Below are 14,596 nucleotides of genomic sequence, written 5' to 3'. Positions count from 1 at the left end.
TCTTAGTAAAGATATTGGAGTAGTTTGTCATTTCCTTTTCCAGTTGATTTTATAAAATGAGGAAACTGCGGCAAATTTGCCTAGGGTCATACAGCTAGGAAGTCTCAGGTTAGAGTTAAACTCAAGTCCTCTTGACTTCAGGACTGGCACTCTATTCATTGTGCTCCTTGCCTGTCTTTCCTTAAGGGTATTTGTATTTGCATGGCTAGGGTTTTGCAAAGTATCTCTACCATAGACTATGCACTTACTATCTCTCTATAAATCTATCTATCTATCTGTCTGTCTTTCTATCTATCCTCTATTTTTCTATTCAATACAGATGTCTGTCTAGCAAATGAGTTTTGTCTTCCTAAAGATGCTAAATGTAATAAAAATCTATTTTTAGCTATATTTGGGGCAAGAGTATATGAGATAGTAATAATGGACAATTCTGAGATGGTAGAACAAATCAAGTCATTATTTGCTTCATTTCTTTCTGTCAAGCAGAATGGTTCAAGAAGAAGAAAATTTAATTAATAAGGAGTTGAAACCTTTGGAAACAAGGAGTTGAAAGATAAATGAGGAAATGGTAAAAAATAAAATAAAACAAAACAAAAGACTAGCTTTTCTCAATAAATTAGAGGAAATAAGGATGGGGAGAACAATATTCAAAGATACTTAAAAAACCAGTTCATGTAAATAAATCCTGATTTGGTATGACCAATCTTTGAAAGTTTTTGAGAATAAAAAAGGTTAGCAAAAACCAAATGTCTTAATAAGATACAAAACAAAAGACCCAAAAGTTCTAATCTCATTCCTAGCAATGTATTATAATTCAATTATAACATTACAGTAAAATTCACCATTCAAAATATTAAAATAACTATAATAATATAGTTATTGATTAATAAATGTAATTCAGAATATGTTATTAAAGGAAAATTTTCAAAATATTTAGAAAGAAAATGGTGATCACCAAGAACCAGTATGGCTTCATCAAAAACAGATCATTTCAGTCTAACCTTATATCCTTTTTCAATAGAATCATTGGATAGGGAAATATCAAAGCCATAGTGTACATGAATTTCATCAAAACTTTTGCCAAAGTCTCTTATGTTATACTTGTGGATGCAACGGGCAACTATGGTGAATGAAGAAAAATGATCAAATCAAAGAATAATCAACCATAGGTTAATGATTTGGAAGGAGTTCTCTGTTGAAATTCCCCAAAGATATGTCGTACTGCTTTGAGTAAACATTATTTTATGAATATATGAAATATTTATGAATATTTTGGATTAAGGTGTAGTTGATATGTATATGAATTTATAGATGATTCAAGACATGGGATGACTGTCAGGGTTAAAAAGATCACAGCAGGTCAGAGCAATGGTTCAAATATACTAAGGGATAAATATAAAGCTCTATACTGAGGCTCAAAATATTCAATTCATTAAAATTAGATAAATCACTCAATCATTAAGCATTCATGAAGTATCTACTATGTGCTGGGCACTATGTGAGAGCTGGTATATGGCAGTTTATATGAAAACAATATATAGGTTTTAAGGCATTGTAGGTTCAATATCTACTAACAATGTTACAGGCAGCAAATCAAACAAATAAAAAAACTTTAAGCTAAATTCAGGGAACCCACACAACCCATAAAGAGAGAGACAAGGGCCTTTTTGTACCCTGTCCTATTCCAACCATATTTTGAGTAATATGTTAAGTCCTGAGTAACATTTTTTAGGAAGGAGAATGACAAAATAAAGAGCCTCTACAGGAGAACAACCTGGATGGTAAGGGGAAACTATACTGCACAATGACTTACTGAAATATGATAATAATATAATAGTTATTATTATTATTATATCTGTTTGGACAGGAAGATATAAAACTCTAGAAAGAATGGGGTTATAATGGCTGCCCTTAAGTTTTGAAAGGGTTATTATATGGAGGGAATCAAGAAAAATTAAGCATTGTGTAAGTACAAGCTTGCGTGTGAATCTAGGTTCAGGTCTAGAGAATGTGTTGGCTTGGAACAAAAAGCCATTAGAAATAAGATAAGAAGGAGCAGGTATCAAGATTGGGGGCGGAGGTAGAAGAGTGAAAAATATCGAGAAGACCTATGCTGTAAGATCAAGAATCCTCCATATGGATGAAAAGCATTTTCATAAAGTACTGAGTCAGTCTGTTTCTCCCACAATGATATCCCATAAACCAATTCTAAGTATTTTTTTCACTGATTGTCCTCCATGCCTGAAGGCTCTCCCTTTCCTTCTTTGTTTTCTGATTTTCCTGGCTTCCTTTGGTCCCAGATAAAATCCTATCTTCTGCAGGAAGCCTTCTCCTACCCTCCTTAATTTTTAGTGCTTTCTCTTTACTGATTATTTCCAGTTTATCACGTACATAACTTGTTTGTACATTGTTGCCCCCCTTTTAATGCCATGTCTTACTTTTCTTGAATTCCCAGCACTTGGTGTTTAGTTGGTATTTAATCCATACTTATTGATTGATTTATTAACAGGAACAAAGAAAAGCAAAAGAGCAAATAGTTTAAAACAGATCAATGGGTGCTAAACTTGAGGGAAAATAAGGGAGAACCAGATACCTGGAAAAGGAAATATCATATCATATCTCATTGAATTTTAGACATGATTAGGGGAAGAATGGGTTAGGAGGATAGTATCAAAGTGTCCAAAATGGAAAACTGTTTTTGGAAAGTCATCACTAACTTTCAAAATCTTGTATACCATATTGAGGACTGAAATAGATTTGAGAAGGCTGTGGAAGGATCTCTGTTAGGTAATTCTTTGATGTTGAAACTGAAACTGAATTATTTTCAAGGACTCAACTGAGAAGAAGTAAGTTTGGCAGCAAGGAAGCAAACTGGAGAATGGGTAAATGTCCTAATAACCTTATGTAAACCATGAATTATCCTTTCATCTCTTAGGATAACCCTCTGTATTTCTTTCTAAGTTTCCTTATACTGCATCTAAGGATGTAATTTATCAACAAAGTTGATGTGCTGTAATCAGATTCAGGGGAGTAGTAAAGACAAAGTAAACTTTGGAATGTATGTTGACTGGCTTTGCAAACTTTGAAACTGAACTGAAGAGTTCTGGAGATGGAGATAACATGAATGGACAAGACTTGGGAATAATGGAATCATAGAGTTAGAGCTAGAAAAGAACTTAGACAATATCGAGTCAAGTTCCCCCATGTCACAGAGAAAGAAACTGAGGCCTGTGAAAGTTATTATGAATAGTGTCAGAAAATGTGATTTTTGAGTCTAGATCCAAGAAATTTTCCTAGACTAGCTAAGTCACAAATATTGATACCAAAATGAACTGCGGATGATAATAGAAGATAATAGTAAAGAAGAAGGAAGGAAGTCATATGCTGGAGTTGCTGAGGCATACAGTAGGATGTCCTGGGAGAATGTCCTAGAAGTCTGTAATAGAACCTTTGCAATGATAACTGTAGTTATTTATTTGTAAAAGGCCTACCATGCCCTAGCCCCAATTAATATAAAGAACAAGAGGTTAACTCTATGCACTGATATTTTAGCAGGTGATAATTCTTCATTACTAAGTTACAGAATCAATCAATCAAAGGTATAATATATGTGTGAACAATCCTAGACACCTCTTTTGGATCAAAGACATAAAGGAAGTGCTAATAATAAAGTTAATCAAGTTAGGAAAAAAACAAGTACTTCAGCCATTACATAAATTCAGTTGATGACATGTATTGGGATTAGTTGGAAGAATTAGTCACATATCTGAGCTTTATGTATATCAGAGAAGATTTTATTAACTATTTTGAGAGTTTAGCTAAAGCTTTGGGTGTTCTTTGAGGAGCCATATATATCCTAAAGCAATCTAGAAAAGAAGTAAGTCTCCTTTCTCCTTGATTAGAGGAAAACCTTGTGATTTTTAAAGTTCAGAAGATTTGTACTTTCCTTTAATGATTGTAGCAATGTCCATAGAACAATAGTGGCGGACAACACTATCTGCATCAGGAGCTAACAATAAACTTTATATACTGAAGATAAATCTCTACAAGGGAATTGATTCTGGGAGTCTAGTAGGGGGCATTATCCATAGCTCAGAAGAGCTGAATCAAGACTTCAGGTAAGAAAAAAAGGAATTTCTAACCAAATCCATTTGCCATATATGCCCTTGAAATTTGTGTCACCTTCCCTCACCCAGATTCGGTATATACTTGAGGGAATGTGTGTTCCAGACTTTCCAGAGGAATAATTGGTACCAACTTTTTTAACCATGTCATCTCACTTTTCTCTCTTTTTCAAAAATTTTTAAATAACTATATTTATCTATTTTTCCAACTACATATAAAGGTGGTTTTCAACAATCTTTTTTTTAAGTTTTGAGCTCCACATTTTTCTTCCCCTCCCTTCCCCCCCCACCTAGGCAGAGAATAATCTAATATTGGTTATACATGTATAACCATGTTAAACATAATTCCATGTCAATCATATTGTAAAAGAATCAGAACAAAAAAAGGAGAAAACATGAGAGAGAAAAAACATAAAACAAATTTTAAGAAACGAAAATAGTGAACTTTGGTCTGCATTCAGATTCTATAATTCCTTTTCCAGATATGTCCTTTAGAATTGTCTTTGATCATTATACTTCTGAGAAGAGCAAGTCCATCATAGTTGATTATCATACAATGTTGCTCTTAATGTGTTCAATGTACTTCTGGTTCTGCTCTCTTTACTCAGCAAGTTCATGAAAGTCTTTCTAGGCTTTCTGAAGTCTAGTTGCTCATGAATTCTTACAGAATAATACTCTGTCACATTTGTTCATTCACTCCCCAACTGATAGGCATCCCCTCAATTTCTTTGTCACTACTAAAAGAACTGCTATAAATATTTTTGTACATGTGGATTTTTTGCCCTTTCTTAAAATACTCCTTTTTCTAAAAGCTAGTTTAGTGTGGATGGCTGCTTATCAGTGAAGAGCATACCAAATAGGTCCCTATGAGTGAGTGATAGTATCAGAAAACTCAAAACTTCAGGGTTACCCCTAGAACTTTGCCCTATGGGAACCCAGTCTTCTAATGCTTGTGGAAATTGGAAGCATGACTCCATGGAGTGCGCTACACACTCATGAAATTTCAAAGTTGATAAAGACTTTTGTGATCAACTTGTCTAATCTCAATTTTCAATGGAGTAAACTGAGGCTCAAGAGGTTAAGTTGCCCCAAATTAAATACTATTGAGGGGTAGTGCATGAGTAGAGTAGGCCTCCTAAATCCTACTCCAATGTTTTTCCCCCTCCTATATCACCCTGCTTCTAATAATTGCTGTGTTAAGCTGATGCTGTTGTATTCCTATGGTAGTTACATTATTAGTCATAGGACCTCATTTTGGCAGGAGTGGTAAGAAAAAAAGCTGTAGTAACACAAATATTACTTTCACTATTATGGCAATATATCTATGGAGAAGAAAATATTTTCAGATGAGACTTTTGGACATAAGAAAGCTTCCTAAACTGGAATGATATTGACTTTATATGGATTCATACTCTAATAAATATAACCAATATGTTACTGTGAATCATTGGGAAGAAGGATGTATCTTTTTTCCTCTGACTGACATTTCTTTGCTTGTTTTTCATGGATCCTTTCTCCCAAAATTTGCATATGCATTGATAATTAACTGCAGCATTTTAGAATTTCAGTCACAAAATTAATAATTTGATTGGTTATTCAACATCTTGAACATCCTCACAACAGGCAATCAATTGAGGCAAAAAAAGTGAAAAATTCTCGATATGCAATCTGAAGATTTATTTTTTCCTCTTCTTCCCAGAAATGAGCTCCTCTCCAGTGGCCAGACAACACAGTGGGAAGGGGAGTTGTTTTTCTCTTATTACATCAAGAAAAACCCTGAAAGATCTAAAGGAGACAAGGGGCACTCTTGAGTGTTGCCTTCCTGAAGAAGGGGCTCTGACATTGCACATTCTATTTTAGCATCTCATCAGAAGATTGGAAGAGATTTCATGCTGAAAAGTCTTTTAAAATGAGATGAGAAATGGGGAAAATATTTGAATTTTTGAGACCAAAAATATTCAGACAGCTGAAAGTGACAAAAGCTTTGACACAAGAGAGTGTTTAAAAAGGAGAAGGGCTGCCTGTTTTCACAATCAAACCTAGGTTTTACCTGACCAAAATAGGGCTGAGAACCACAAAATAGACTTTATAGGCCCCTTGAGAATCAAACTACAGTACTGCTTGCAACCCAGAGCTTTTATAGAATCTCATAATGCCAAAAGACACAAGAAAGATTAAATCTTTTGCCCTACATGTATGCAAACAATATTAAAATAAATTAAAAGTGCAATAAATGTACATATTAGATATGTCTGCCTTATATGCATAAACAGGAGAATCTAAATTCTAATCATAACCCAGCAGGATTCCAGGCTCCTGAAGGTTCTCTATAAAAGAAGGAACTTGGCAATTAGCACCCACTTACTATTTTCACTTTGAAGGTAGATAAGTAACAAACAGGAATAAGGTTTATTCATTTGGATTCAACTCCAGGAAAATCTCAAGTGATGCCTCCTTATGAATCTGACCTGAGGCTGCTCACTGGAGGGGACTGAAATTTCATCTGACAGAATAATGTGCTTTAACTGTAAAAGGCCTTAAAAGAGGGACTTCTAAACTGAATAGCAATTGGGCCACCCAGGAGCAGTGGACAATATTTTATACAAAGAAAAAAAGTTTTAGATCAGTGGTAACATTTGAATGCACAGATAGATCATCTTTGGAATAAGAAGATTATCTAAAAAATACTATAAACAGGCAGATAGGATCAATGATTTAGACCTGAAAGAGATCTCAGATATCATTAACAACAGAGATTCTTACCTTATAATGTGTGGGATTAAGGAAGATGAATATTCTAATAATTTTATTTTGATATAATTGCTTTTCTTTTTAATACCATACTTTAAAAAAAATTAACCATTAAGAACATTATTTAGGTAAAGGATTCATAAGCTTCATTAGACTACCAAAGAAGTACATAACTTAAAAAAAGACTATCAGGTCCTAACCTAGTGAGGTCCTCTCATTTTATAATGAAGAAGAAATAAATACCTAAAAAATTGAAGTGATTTATCCAAGGCAATACCCATGGTGAGTTTGAACCTAGATTCAACACTTGTTTGGACCAACCCACTCTAATCCAATATTTTTTCCATTCCTCTACCTTGAAAGATGAACATTTCTGAGCAAAGGACATGGAGACCTCAGTTGAAACTATTCTTTAACAATTAAAAAATAAAAGCTTGGTCCATAATGCCTGACTCTGATGCAGATGGCTGGGAAGTTGCAGTAGTCTTTGTCACCCTTCTGATCTGTTAAGCAAAAAAATGTTTCCTCCTGATTTCTTAGTCAGTTTCACAGACTCTCCATCAAAATATCTCTCTTCACCAGTGCAGAGCAGGCATTCTGAATCATCAGTGCCTCGGGCTAACTTAACAACTTTTTTTTTTCATTTTCAGAATTAACCCCAATCTTAAACTTCTGTGGAAGAAGGGGGTAAAAACTGTCCCTGCAACTACCACCAGAATGAAAAGAGATGCATGATCCTAATTATTTCCACATTCTTTAAGTTATACTTTGAAATTAATACACTTGCTGCTATCATGATCCAATTATTATGAATCCCTTTCATAGTTCTGATTCTCAATACTTGAGCTGAATACCCCAGAACTGGTAGACCTGTGCATCCCAGTTGGTAAACTTGTCTTCAAAGGCTTAAATGTCCTTTCAAAAATCATAGATAATTAGGAGTACTTATTTTTTAATTTGGTGAACTGGATTTTGAGTTCATATGTTGGAACATGTTTTCATGCACGGGAATTTTAAATAGTCAGAGACATAGCTTCCATTTAATTGTTTTCATAGAGAAGAGATTCTTTTTAAAAATTTTTCTCCAATTCATGCAAAGGTAGTTTTCAACATTCATTCTTTTGCAAGATTTTGAGTTCCACAGTTTTCTACCACTCTCCCTTACCTTCCCCCTTCCTTAGAAGCAAATAATCTGGTAAAAATTTACATGTACAGGAGTGTTTAACATCTATCCGTACTAGTCATGTTGTAGAAGAGAAATTAGAACTAAGGGGGGAAAAAACCATGAGAAAAGAAGGAAAAAGCATAAAAGAAATCTGGAACAGTAAACACAGCATACTTTGCCCTGTATTCAGACTCCCTAGATTTTTCTCTGGATATGGATGGCATTTTCCATTACAGTTCTCTCAGGATTATCCTTGATCACTGACCTGCTGAGAACTGTAGCCATTGTGGTTGATCATCACACAATGTAAAGGTTAATTCGTACAATATTGTCTTGGTTCTGCTCACTTCATTCAACAGCAGTTCATTCAAGTCTTTCCAGGCTTTTCTAAAATCTGGCCTAGAGCAGAGATTCTTACTTTGAGGTCCATGAACTTAATTTTTTTTCATTTTCTCAATATAATATTTTGATAACTATATTTTAATAGTATTGGTTTATAATTCTATGGATTTTATTTTATGCATTTAAGAAACATTATTTTGAGGCAGAGTAAATAGCCTTCATCAGTCTGTCAAAGAGATTCATGACACCAAAAAAAAAAAAACCCCAACGGATCAAGTATCACAGACTTGGAAGGAGAACAAAAAAGCTTTAGGAAATCAAGTCACCACAAAGGAGCCCCAGATTAGAAGCTGAGTAATAGCAGCTCAAATTGGTATAGTAGACTACAGATGATGTCTAATGTTCCTTCCATCTTAGACATTCCATGATCCACAATTCCAAGATTTAATATCTGTAGGACTGCACAAGGTCTTTTCTAAATTTCATGCTAGATAAAATGATAAGAAGTGATCAAGGTGTTGAAGAAATTGAAATAATTAAGACTATCTATAATAAAACAATGTTCTTTTCCTCGAGGAACTTATTGTCTCTCAGGGTAGGTAAGAGAGAAGAATAACAAGTTAGATATGAAAATGCACTGAAGAGTACCACAAAAGTTCTCAGAGATAGTGGATCAAGAATGACTTTACAGAAAAGGTTTGAATTTGGCCTTGAAGGATATGCAAAATTTGGTCTTGGTGAGAAGGCAGGGAGGGGTGGGGATGGCAGGAGAAAACAGGGATCACATTTGGTAGCAAGGAAATGCATCTGATGAATGTTGAGCAGCACATTTTCACTATAACATAAAGCACACAGAGGCAGGGGGAGTCTCACTTCATCAGAGTTTGGACAGAGTGATGCTTCATGCTTCACTAGACTTAGCCCCTAAATTTAATATTGTTTATCTGACATCTGAGTGATATCAATTATCAAAAGCAAGCCAACTCAAGAAGTGAAAATAAAGCATTCTCATATCTTTATTTCTCTTCTGAATTTTAGAAGACACCAAATGAAAGGTTTGCTATCTCCAAAGGATCTAAAAATAAAAAGAGTTAGTTTTGCTCAAGCCACTCTAAAGTCCCCCCCCCCACTGTGGTCTTTTGCCTCTTGGGTAGAATAGGATTATTTCACATCATTCCATGAGTAAGAAAGGAGTTCTATCTCACTTTGATATGTATTATATATGAGGCATGACTTCCTTATTTATATCAAAAATGTCACTGATTTATAAGATCTAGAGATGAAAGGAAATGGAGAGATCATCTGATCAAATACCCTCATTTAATAGAAATAACTCAAGTCCAGAGGATTGGAAATGACTTGTCCAATGTCATAAAATCATCATAAAAGCAAAGATAGGATTGAGATCAAGGTCTTCTTATTCCATTTTCAATTTCTTTTCCTCTGCTCAACAAGCCAAAAAACTGTCTTAGAAAGCCCCTTAGTCAGCCTAATTTTAAAGACAGATAATAGGTACTGCATAATATTTGTTGAACTAAATAGAACTAAATTACCAAAGAGACCTTGACTGACCCTTGGATAGTTAGATGTTATAGTGGATAGAGGACTGGGTCTGGAGTTAGGAAATTTGAGCTCAAGTCTCGTTTCAGACTTTGACTAGTTGTGTGGCCTAGTCAAATCAATTAAATTGCTGTCTGCCTCAGTTTCCCCATCTGGAAAGTAAGGATGATAATAGAACTTTCTTCCAAGTATTTCTGAGAGTATCAAATGAAAACATTTGTAAAGATAGCACTTATATACACTTAACAAATGCTTGCTTATTCCCTTCTCTTTCTGTCTAGGCTTGGACTTAGTCTTGACTACTGTTGTAGAGTCAATATGTACTCTGCATTTACTATGAAGCTAAAGCTTCCTTGAACCTTTTTCTCTCACTCTATTTATAGAGGATTCCTGAATTTGTTGTTTGGGTGCTGCTGCTGGCTGCAAATCCTGCAGTAAAACCAAGCAACTCCAGAGCCTGAGGGCGGTGTTGCATTTTTATTTGTGTTCTGGATTCAGCATATGGCCTGACTTCAACTGCTTTCAGCTCTCTTGAAAGAGAGGAAACTTGTTGTCTGGGGACTTGGTTTTAATTTTCTCTTTTCTTTGTTCTTGGGCACATTGTAGAAGGCTCCATTATTCCAAGGAAATATTGTACATTTCCATCACCTTCCTTCTCTCCCCCTTTCCTCTTTAAGAATGCAAGGAAAATAACTTTTTAAAACACACACATGTATATGTGTATCTCTCTATATATACAGACATATCTATATGTATATACATATGTATATATATATGTATATATATATATATATATTTGTATCCAGAAGTTATAACTCATAATTGTTATTTCAAATGATTGGAAGACAAACTGTTTGAATTCTTTTTCTGACTACAATGGAGTCTGTGTATCATTATGTATGTATTTGTGTATTATGTGTGTGTAGATTATATATATGTGTTTAGGTATGTAGATAGAATGATAGAAACAGGCAGATGGATAGGTAAAGGTAGAGGATTATCTTTTAATAGTCTAACAAGAAGAGATTTTCTAAATCAATGTGTCTCTGTGATTACATAGCAGTGCATAAGAGATCATTTTACAGCAAATTTAATATCTTTGGTCAATCAGTAAATAACAAAGAGAAGGACCCACCCAACCAAATCTTATAGAATCTTGAATCCCACAACAGAAATCAGGAAAATAGCAAAAAACCAGGAAAGAAATATTTAAATTTAATCACTTTTTTTTCAGATTTAAAATACTTTGCCAAACCTGGTAACTTACACTTTAGTAACAATGATTGACAGCCAAGGAATGTATCTATCTCAGCTTTATTTTTCCCTTGGGGAAGGCACTTGAGTTCCCAATTGTTTTAAATTGCAGAAGCCAGTAATTGTCTTAGAGAGTTAGGAGAAATGGCTTATTCCTAGCCAGAATCTATTCCTGGAGGGAATTCGGAATCTATCCTAAATTATTAAGGTAGCCAAGTCCATACTGGGAGTGGTAACCTGCCATGGTTACCAGACACCAGAGCATTAAAAAGAGGACAGCAAAGGTGGGAATCAAGGACATGAGAACAGATTTATTATATTATTATCATTGTGAAAAAGTCATTAAACTGATCAATGAAAAAAGCAGAGAACCATCAAAAATACACTTGCAAACAAAATTGTTATTTGTGAAACTGAGCACCATAAAATTGAAAATAATTTAGCATTAATGTTTTTAAAGCCTTAAATAAAAGACTGGGCAATGTCAATTATATTTTAAATGCAGATTAAACCAGAGGAAATCTTTATTATTATGTAACATACACTGATATATTTGTTTGCATAAAAAAATTCAAGTGTGACTAACTGTGAAAATTGCATCAAGGACACTAACTGAACAACCAACTGTAAATCATTTTGAAGACCCCTTTGGAGATGTATGTTTTGTTTGCTTTGGGAAAACCACAGACATGATTTGGGAATAAAGTGCAAAATCACTGGCATCATTTTTAGGTGCTAACAGACTGTTTGGAGTACTGCATCCTTGTAGAGACTGGATTTCTGTATTAGAACTTTCACATTTTATTTACATCATTCTGGAAAAGACCAGAGCACAGGTTTTGCTGGTTAACACACAGCACAAGGCAAACAGCATTGTGCATTTGAAATCCAACCAATATCAGTAACAGAAACCATGTGTGAAGTTTGGCATATGGAAGTTGCTCTTAGTCTATTATCTAACTGATTTTCCCCCCATTTTTTAGAATGTCCTCACACCAGGAAATTAGAGGGGGAAAATGTTGCCCAACCTTTCCCCCACCTCCTCCCATTCATACCATTTTATATTATATAACAGTAGGATGATGATGAACATAATAATAATAATAATACCTAGCATTTACACAACACTTAAAGATTTTCAAAGCACTTTGCATAACTCACTACAATTCTGTGAGCTGAATACTTTGGCTATCTTCATTTAACTTAAGAAGGGACTGAGATTGAGAAAGGCTAAGTGCCCTGGCACAATGTCACATAGCTTGTGAATCAGGTTCAAACTCAGTGTTTAAAGAGTATCATAATGATTTTTTTTAATTAAAAAAAATGTAGGCTTTTAGAGGGCAAGTGGGGGAGGGGGGAGTGGGTAGGAGTATTTTTTTAAAGTGATAATTAGTTGAAGATTTAGATCAGTTTCTTCAGAGCTGAAGTGAAATGGTGGGCTGAACTTTTATAACTTGGAGGATTGATCTGAATTTTTCAAGATCCCCAAACCCCTTTTCCAAGGTCCTCCATGACAGTGTTTGGAAATACTCTTCACTTTGCTAAGTATATTGCTAGTACAGACCAGGTAGTGTGAGGAAAGGTAATTATTTCAGTAATTGCAGTCATATTTTGCATCTAGTCGAACAATAAGGATTTATTCAGTACTTATCAAATGCCAGGCCCTATGCAAAGTGCAGAGGATATAAAGAAAAAGTGTAACAGCACCTACCTTCAAGAAGTTTACATTCTAATAAAGGAGACAACAGGTACAAATTGCTATATATAACATGTTGTTAGACATCTGAATCTCCTAAGCTTTTTATTAGCATCTCTTAGGTTCATATTTTATGGCTGAGAATTATCATTTAATAACAAAAGATCTGGAAAGAGTTGACACTTAATTTCTTGTAAAATAAAGGAGTAGATTTCATTCGTTATGCTCAGGCATTTCTTGGCATTGTCATTTACCAAGCAGGTAAAAGTTTTCTCTTCATGAATGGGCCAATTTAAAAAAAAATGCACACAGGGAAAGGTGAGGACATGCTTTGGGCTCTCCACATTATGACAGTAGAGGAAAAGTGCCCAGAAAATAGTTTAGGAGTCCAACAAAGTATATCCCTTATCGGGGTCTGAGCTAAGCAATATTAGAAAATCAGGGGTTGTCCCATCCCCCAATCCAGTCTAATCTCAAACTAAAGAGTGCCACCTCCTCGAATTCCCACCGTTGCTCTGAGTGTCATCTGTCATCCCGGTCCTGAAATCCTTTTCATTCGTCACTGGGCCTCGAGCACAATAAAAAAAAAACCTATCTGTTAACTTCTCCACTTGGGATCATCGGACTTTGCTCTTTCCAGGGTCTCAGGCTGCAAGGGGTTGGGGACTGAATTGTGTGACTGAGAGACTCTCAGAAGCATTCTGATCATCTTGCAAATTATAACTTGGCTGGAAGAAGGAGAGGAAAATGAGTTCCCCCTAATAGCCCCTTTCATTCTCTCACCTCCCCAAAATGTGCAGCCCGTTTCTGGCTCTGTGTCTGGGGTGCAGAGGGTGGGGTGTGTGGAGTGTGGGGGATGGATGGAGAAGCTCTCGCTAGCGCTGCCTGTGGTCAAATCTGTTTTCAGTCCCATCTCCAGCGCGCACACACAGACACACACACACACAGAGACACACACACACTCACACACACACACACACACAAACCCGCTCTCTCGCTCCAGCTCTCCTCTCCTCTCCCTCTCTCTCCCTCTCATTCCCTGTCTCCTTCTCCCCCCCCCCTTTTTTTTTTTGGTACCATAGAGTTGCACTGAAAACAGAAGATAGAGGGAGTCTCAGAGCTCGCCATCTCCAGCGATCTCTACATTGGGAAAAAACATGGAGTCAGCTCCCGCAGCCCCCGACCCAGCCGCCAGCGAGCCGGGCAGCAGCGGCTCCGAAGCGGCCGCCGGCTCCAGGGAGACCCCGCTGAACCAGGAATCCGCTCGGAAAAGCGAGCCGCCGGCTCCGGTGCGCAGGCAGAGCTATTCCAGCACCAGCAGAGGTAGGGAGGCTGGAGAGAGGAGGCTGAGGGGGGTCAGCAAAGAGTGAGGGGTGATGGGGGGCGGACAGCGGGGGGGTGGCCCAGGAGGCCGGGGGCATGGGGGGGGTCAGGCTGCAGGGCACAGGCAGCCCGGGCGCTAGCTGCGGTACCCCGACATCGGGGCACCCCACTGCCCGCCCCCCCCGGCGCCCCCCACAAATGTTGCAAACTTTTGCAGCACGTTCCCGGTTGCAGGAGGAGGTGGGCAGCTGAGGAGTGGGGAGCCGCAGGGTTGACAGCTACCCCAGGATGTATGTTGTGTATGTAGGTACATATATGTATGTATGTGTTTGTATGTGTGTATTATATTCTGCAAAGAGAAGGAAATATGCGTTGTCGAAA

General features: G+C 36.5%; 1 protein-coding gene across 2 annotated transcripts in view; it reads left to right on the top strand.

Annotated features, from left to right (window-relative positions):
- The first annotated feature begins 13,833 nt into the window (after nt 1-13,833).
- The window catches only part of RORA (RAR related orphan receptor A), an 861,625-nt gene continuing 860,862 nt past the window's right edge, over nt 13,834-14,596 (top strand). Inside the window, exon 1 of one of the 2 annotated variants that reach the window (XM_074234286.1) lies at nt 13,834-14,215. In XM_074234286.1, coding sequence (XP_074090387.1) covers nt 14,050-14,215 — 166 coding nt within the window. In that variant the 5' untranslated portion in view covers nt 13,834-14,049. The remainder of the gene's footprint in view (nt 14,216-14,596) is intronic. The other variant, XM_074234287.1, reaches the window with a different exon arrangement.

This window comes from Macrotis lagotis, chromosome 4 (genome assembly GCF_037893015.1).
Source record: "Macrotis lagotis isolate mMagLag1 chromosome 4, bilby.v1.9.chrom.fasta, whole genome shotgun sequence".
In the NCBI taxonomy this organism is placed as follows: domain Eukaryota; kingdom Metazoa; phylum Chordata; class Mammalia; order Peramelemorphia; family Peramelidae; genus Macrotis; species Macrotis lagotis.
The sequence above is the reverse complement of the archived record's forward strand: the minus strand, read 5'-3'. Positions and strand labels throughout refer to the sequence as shown.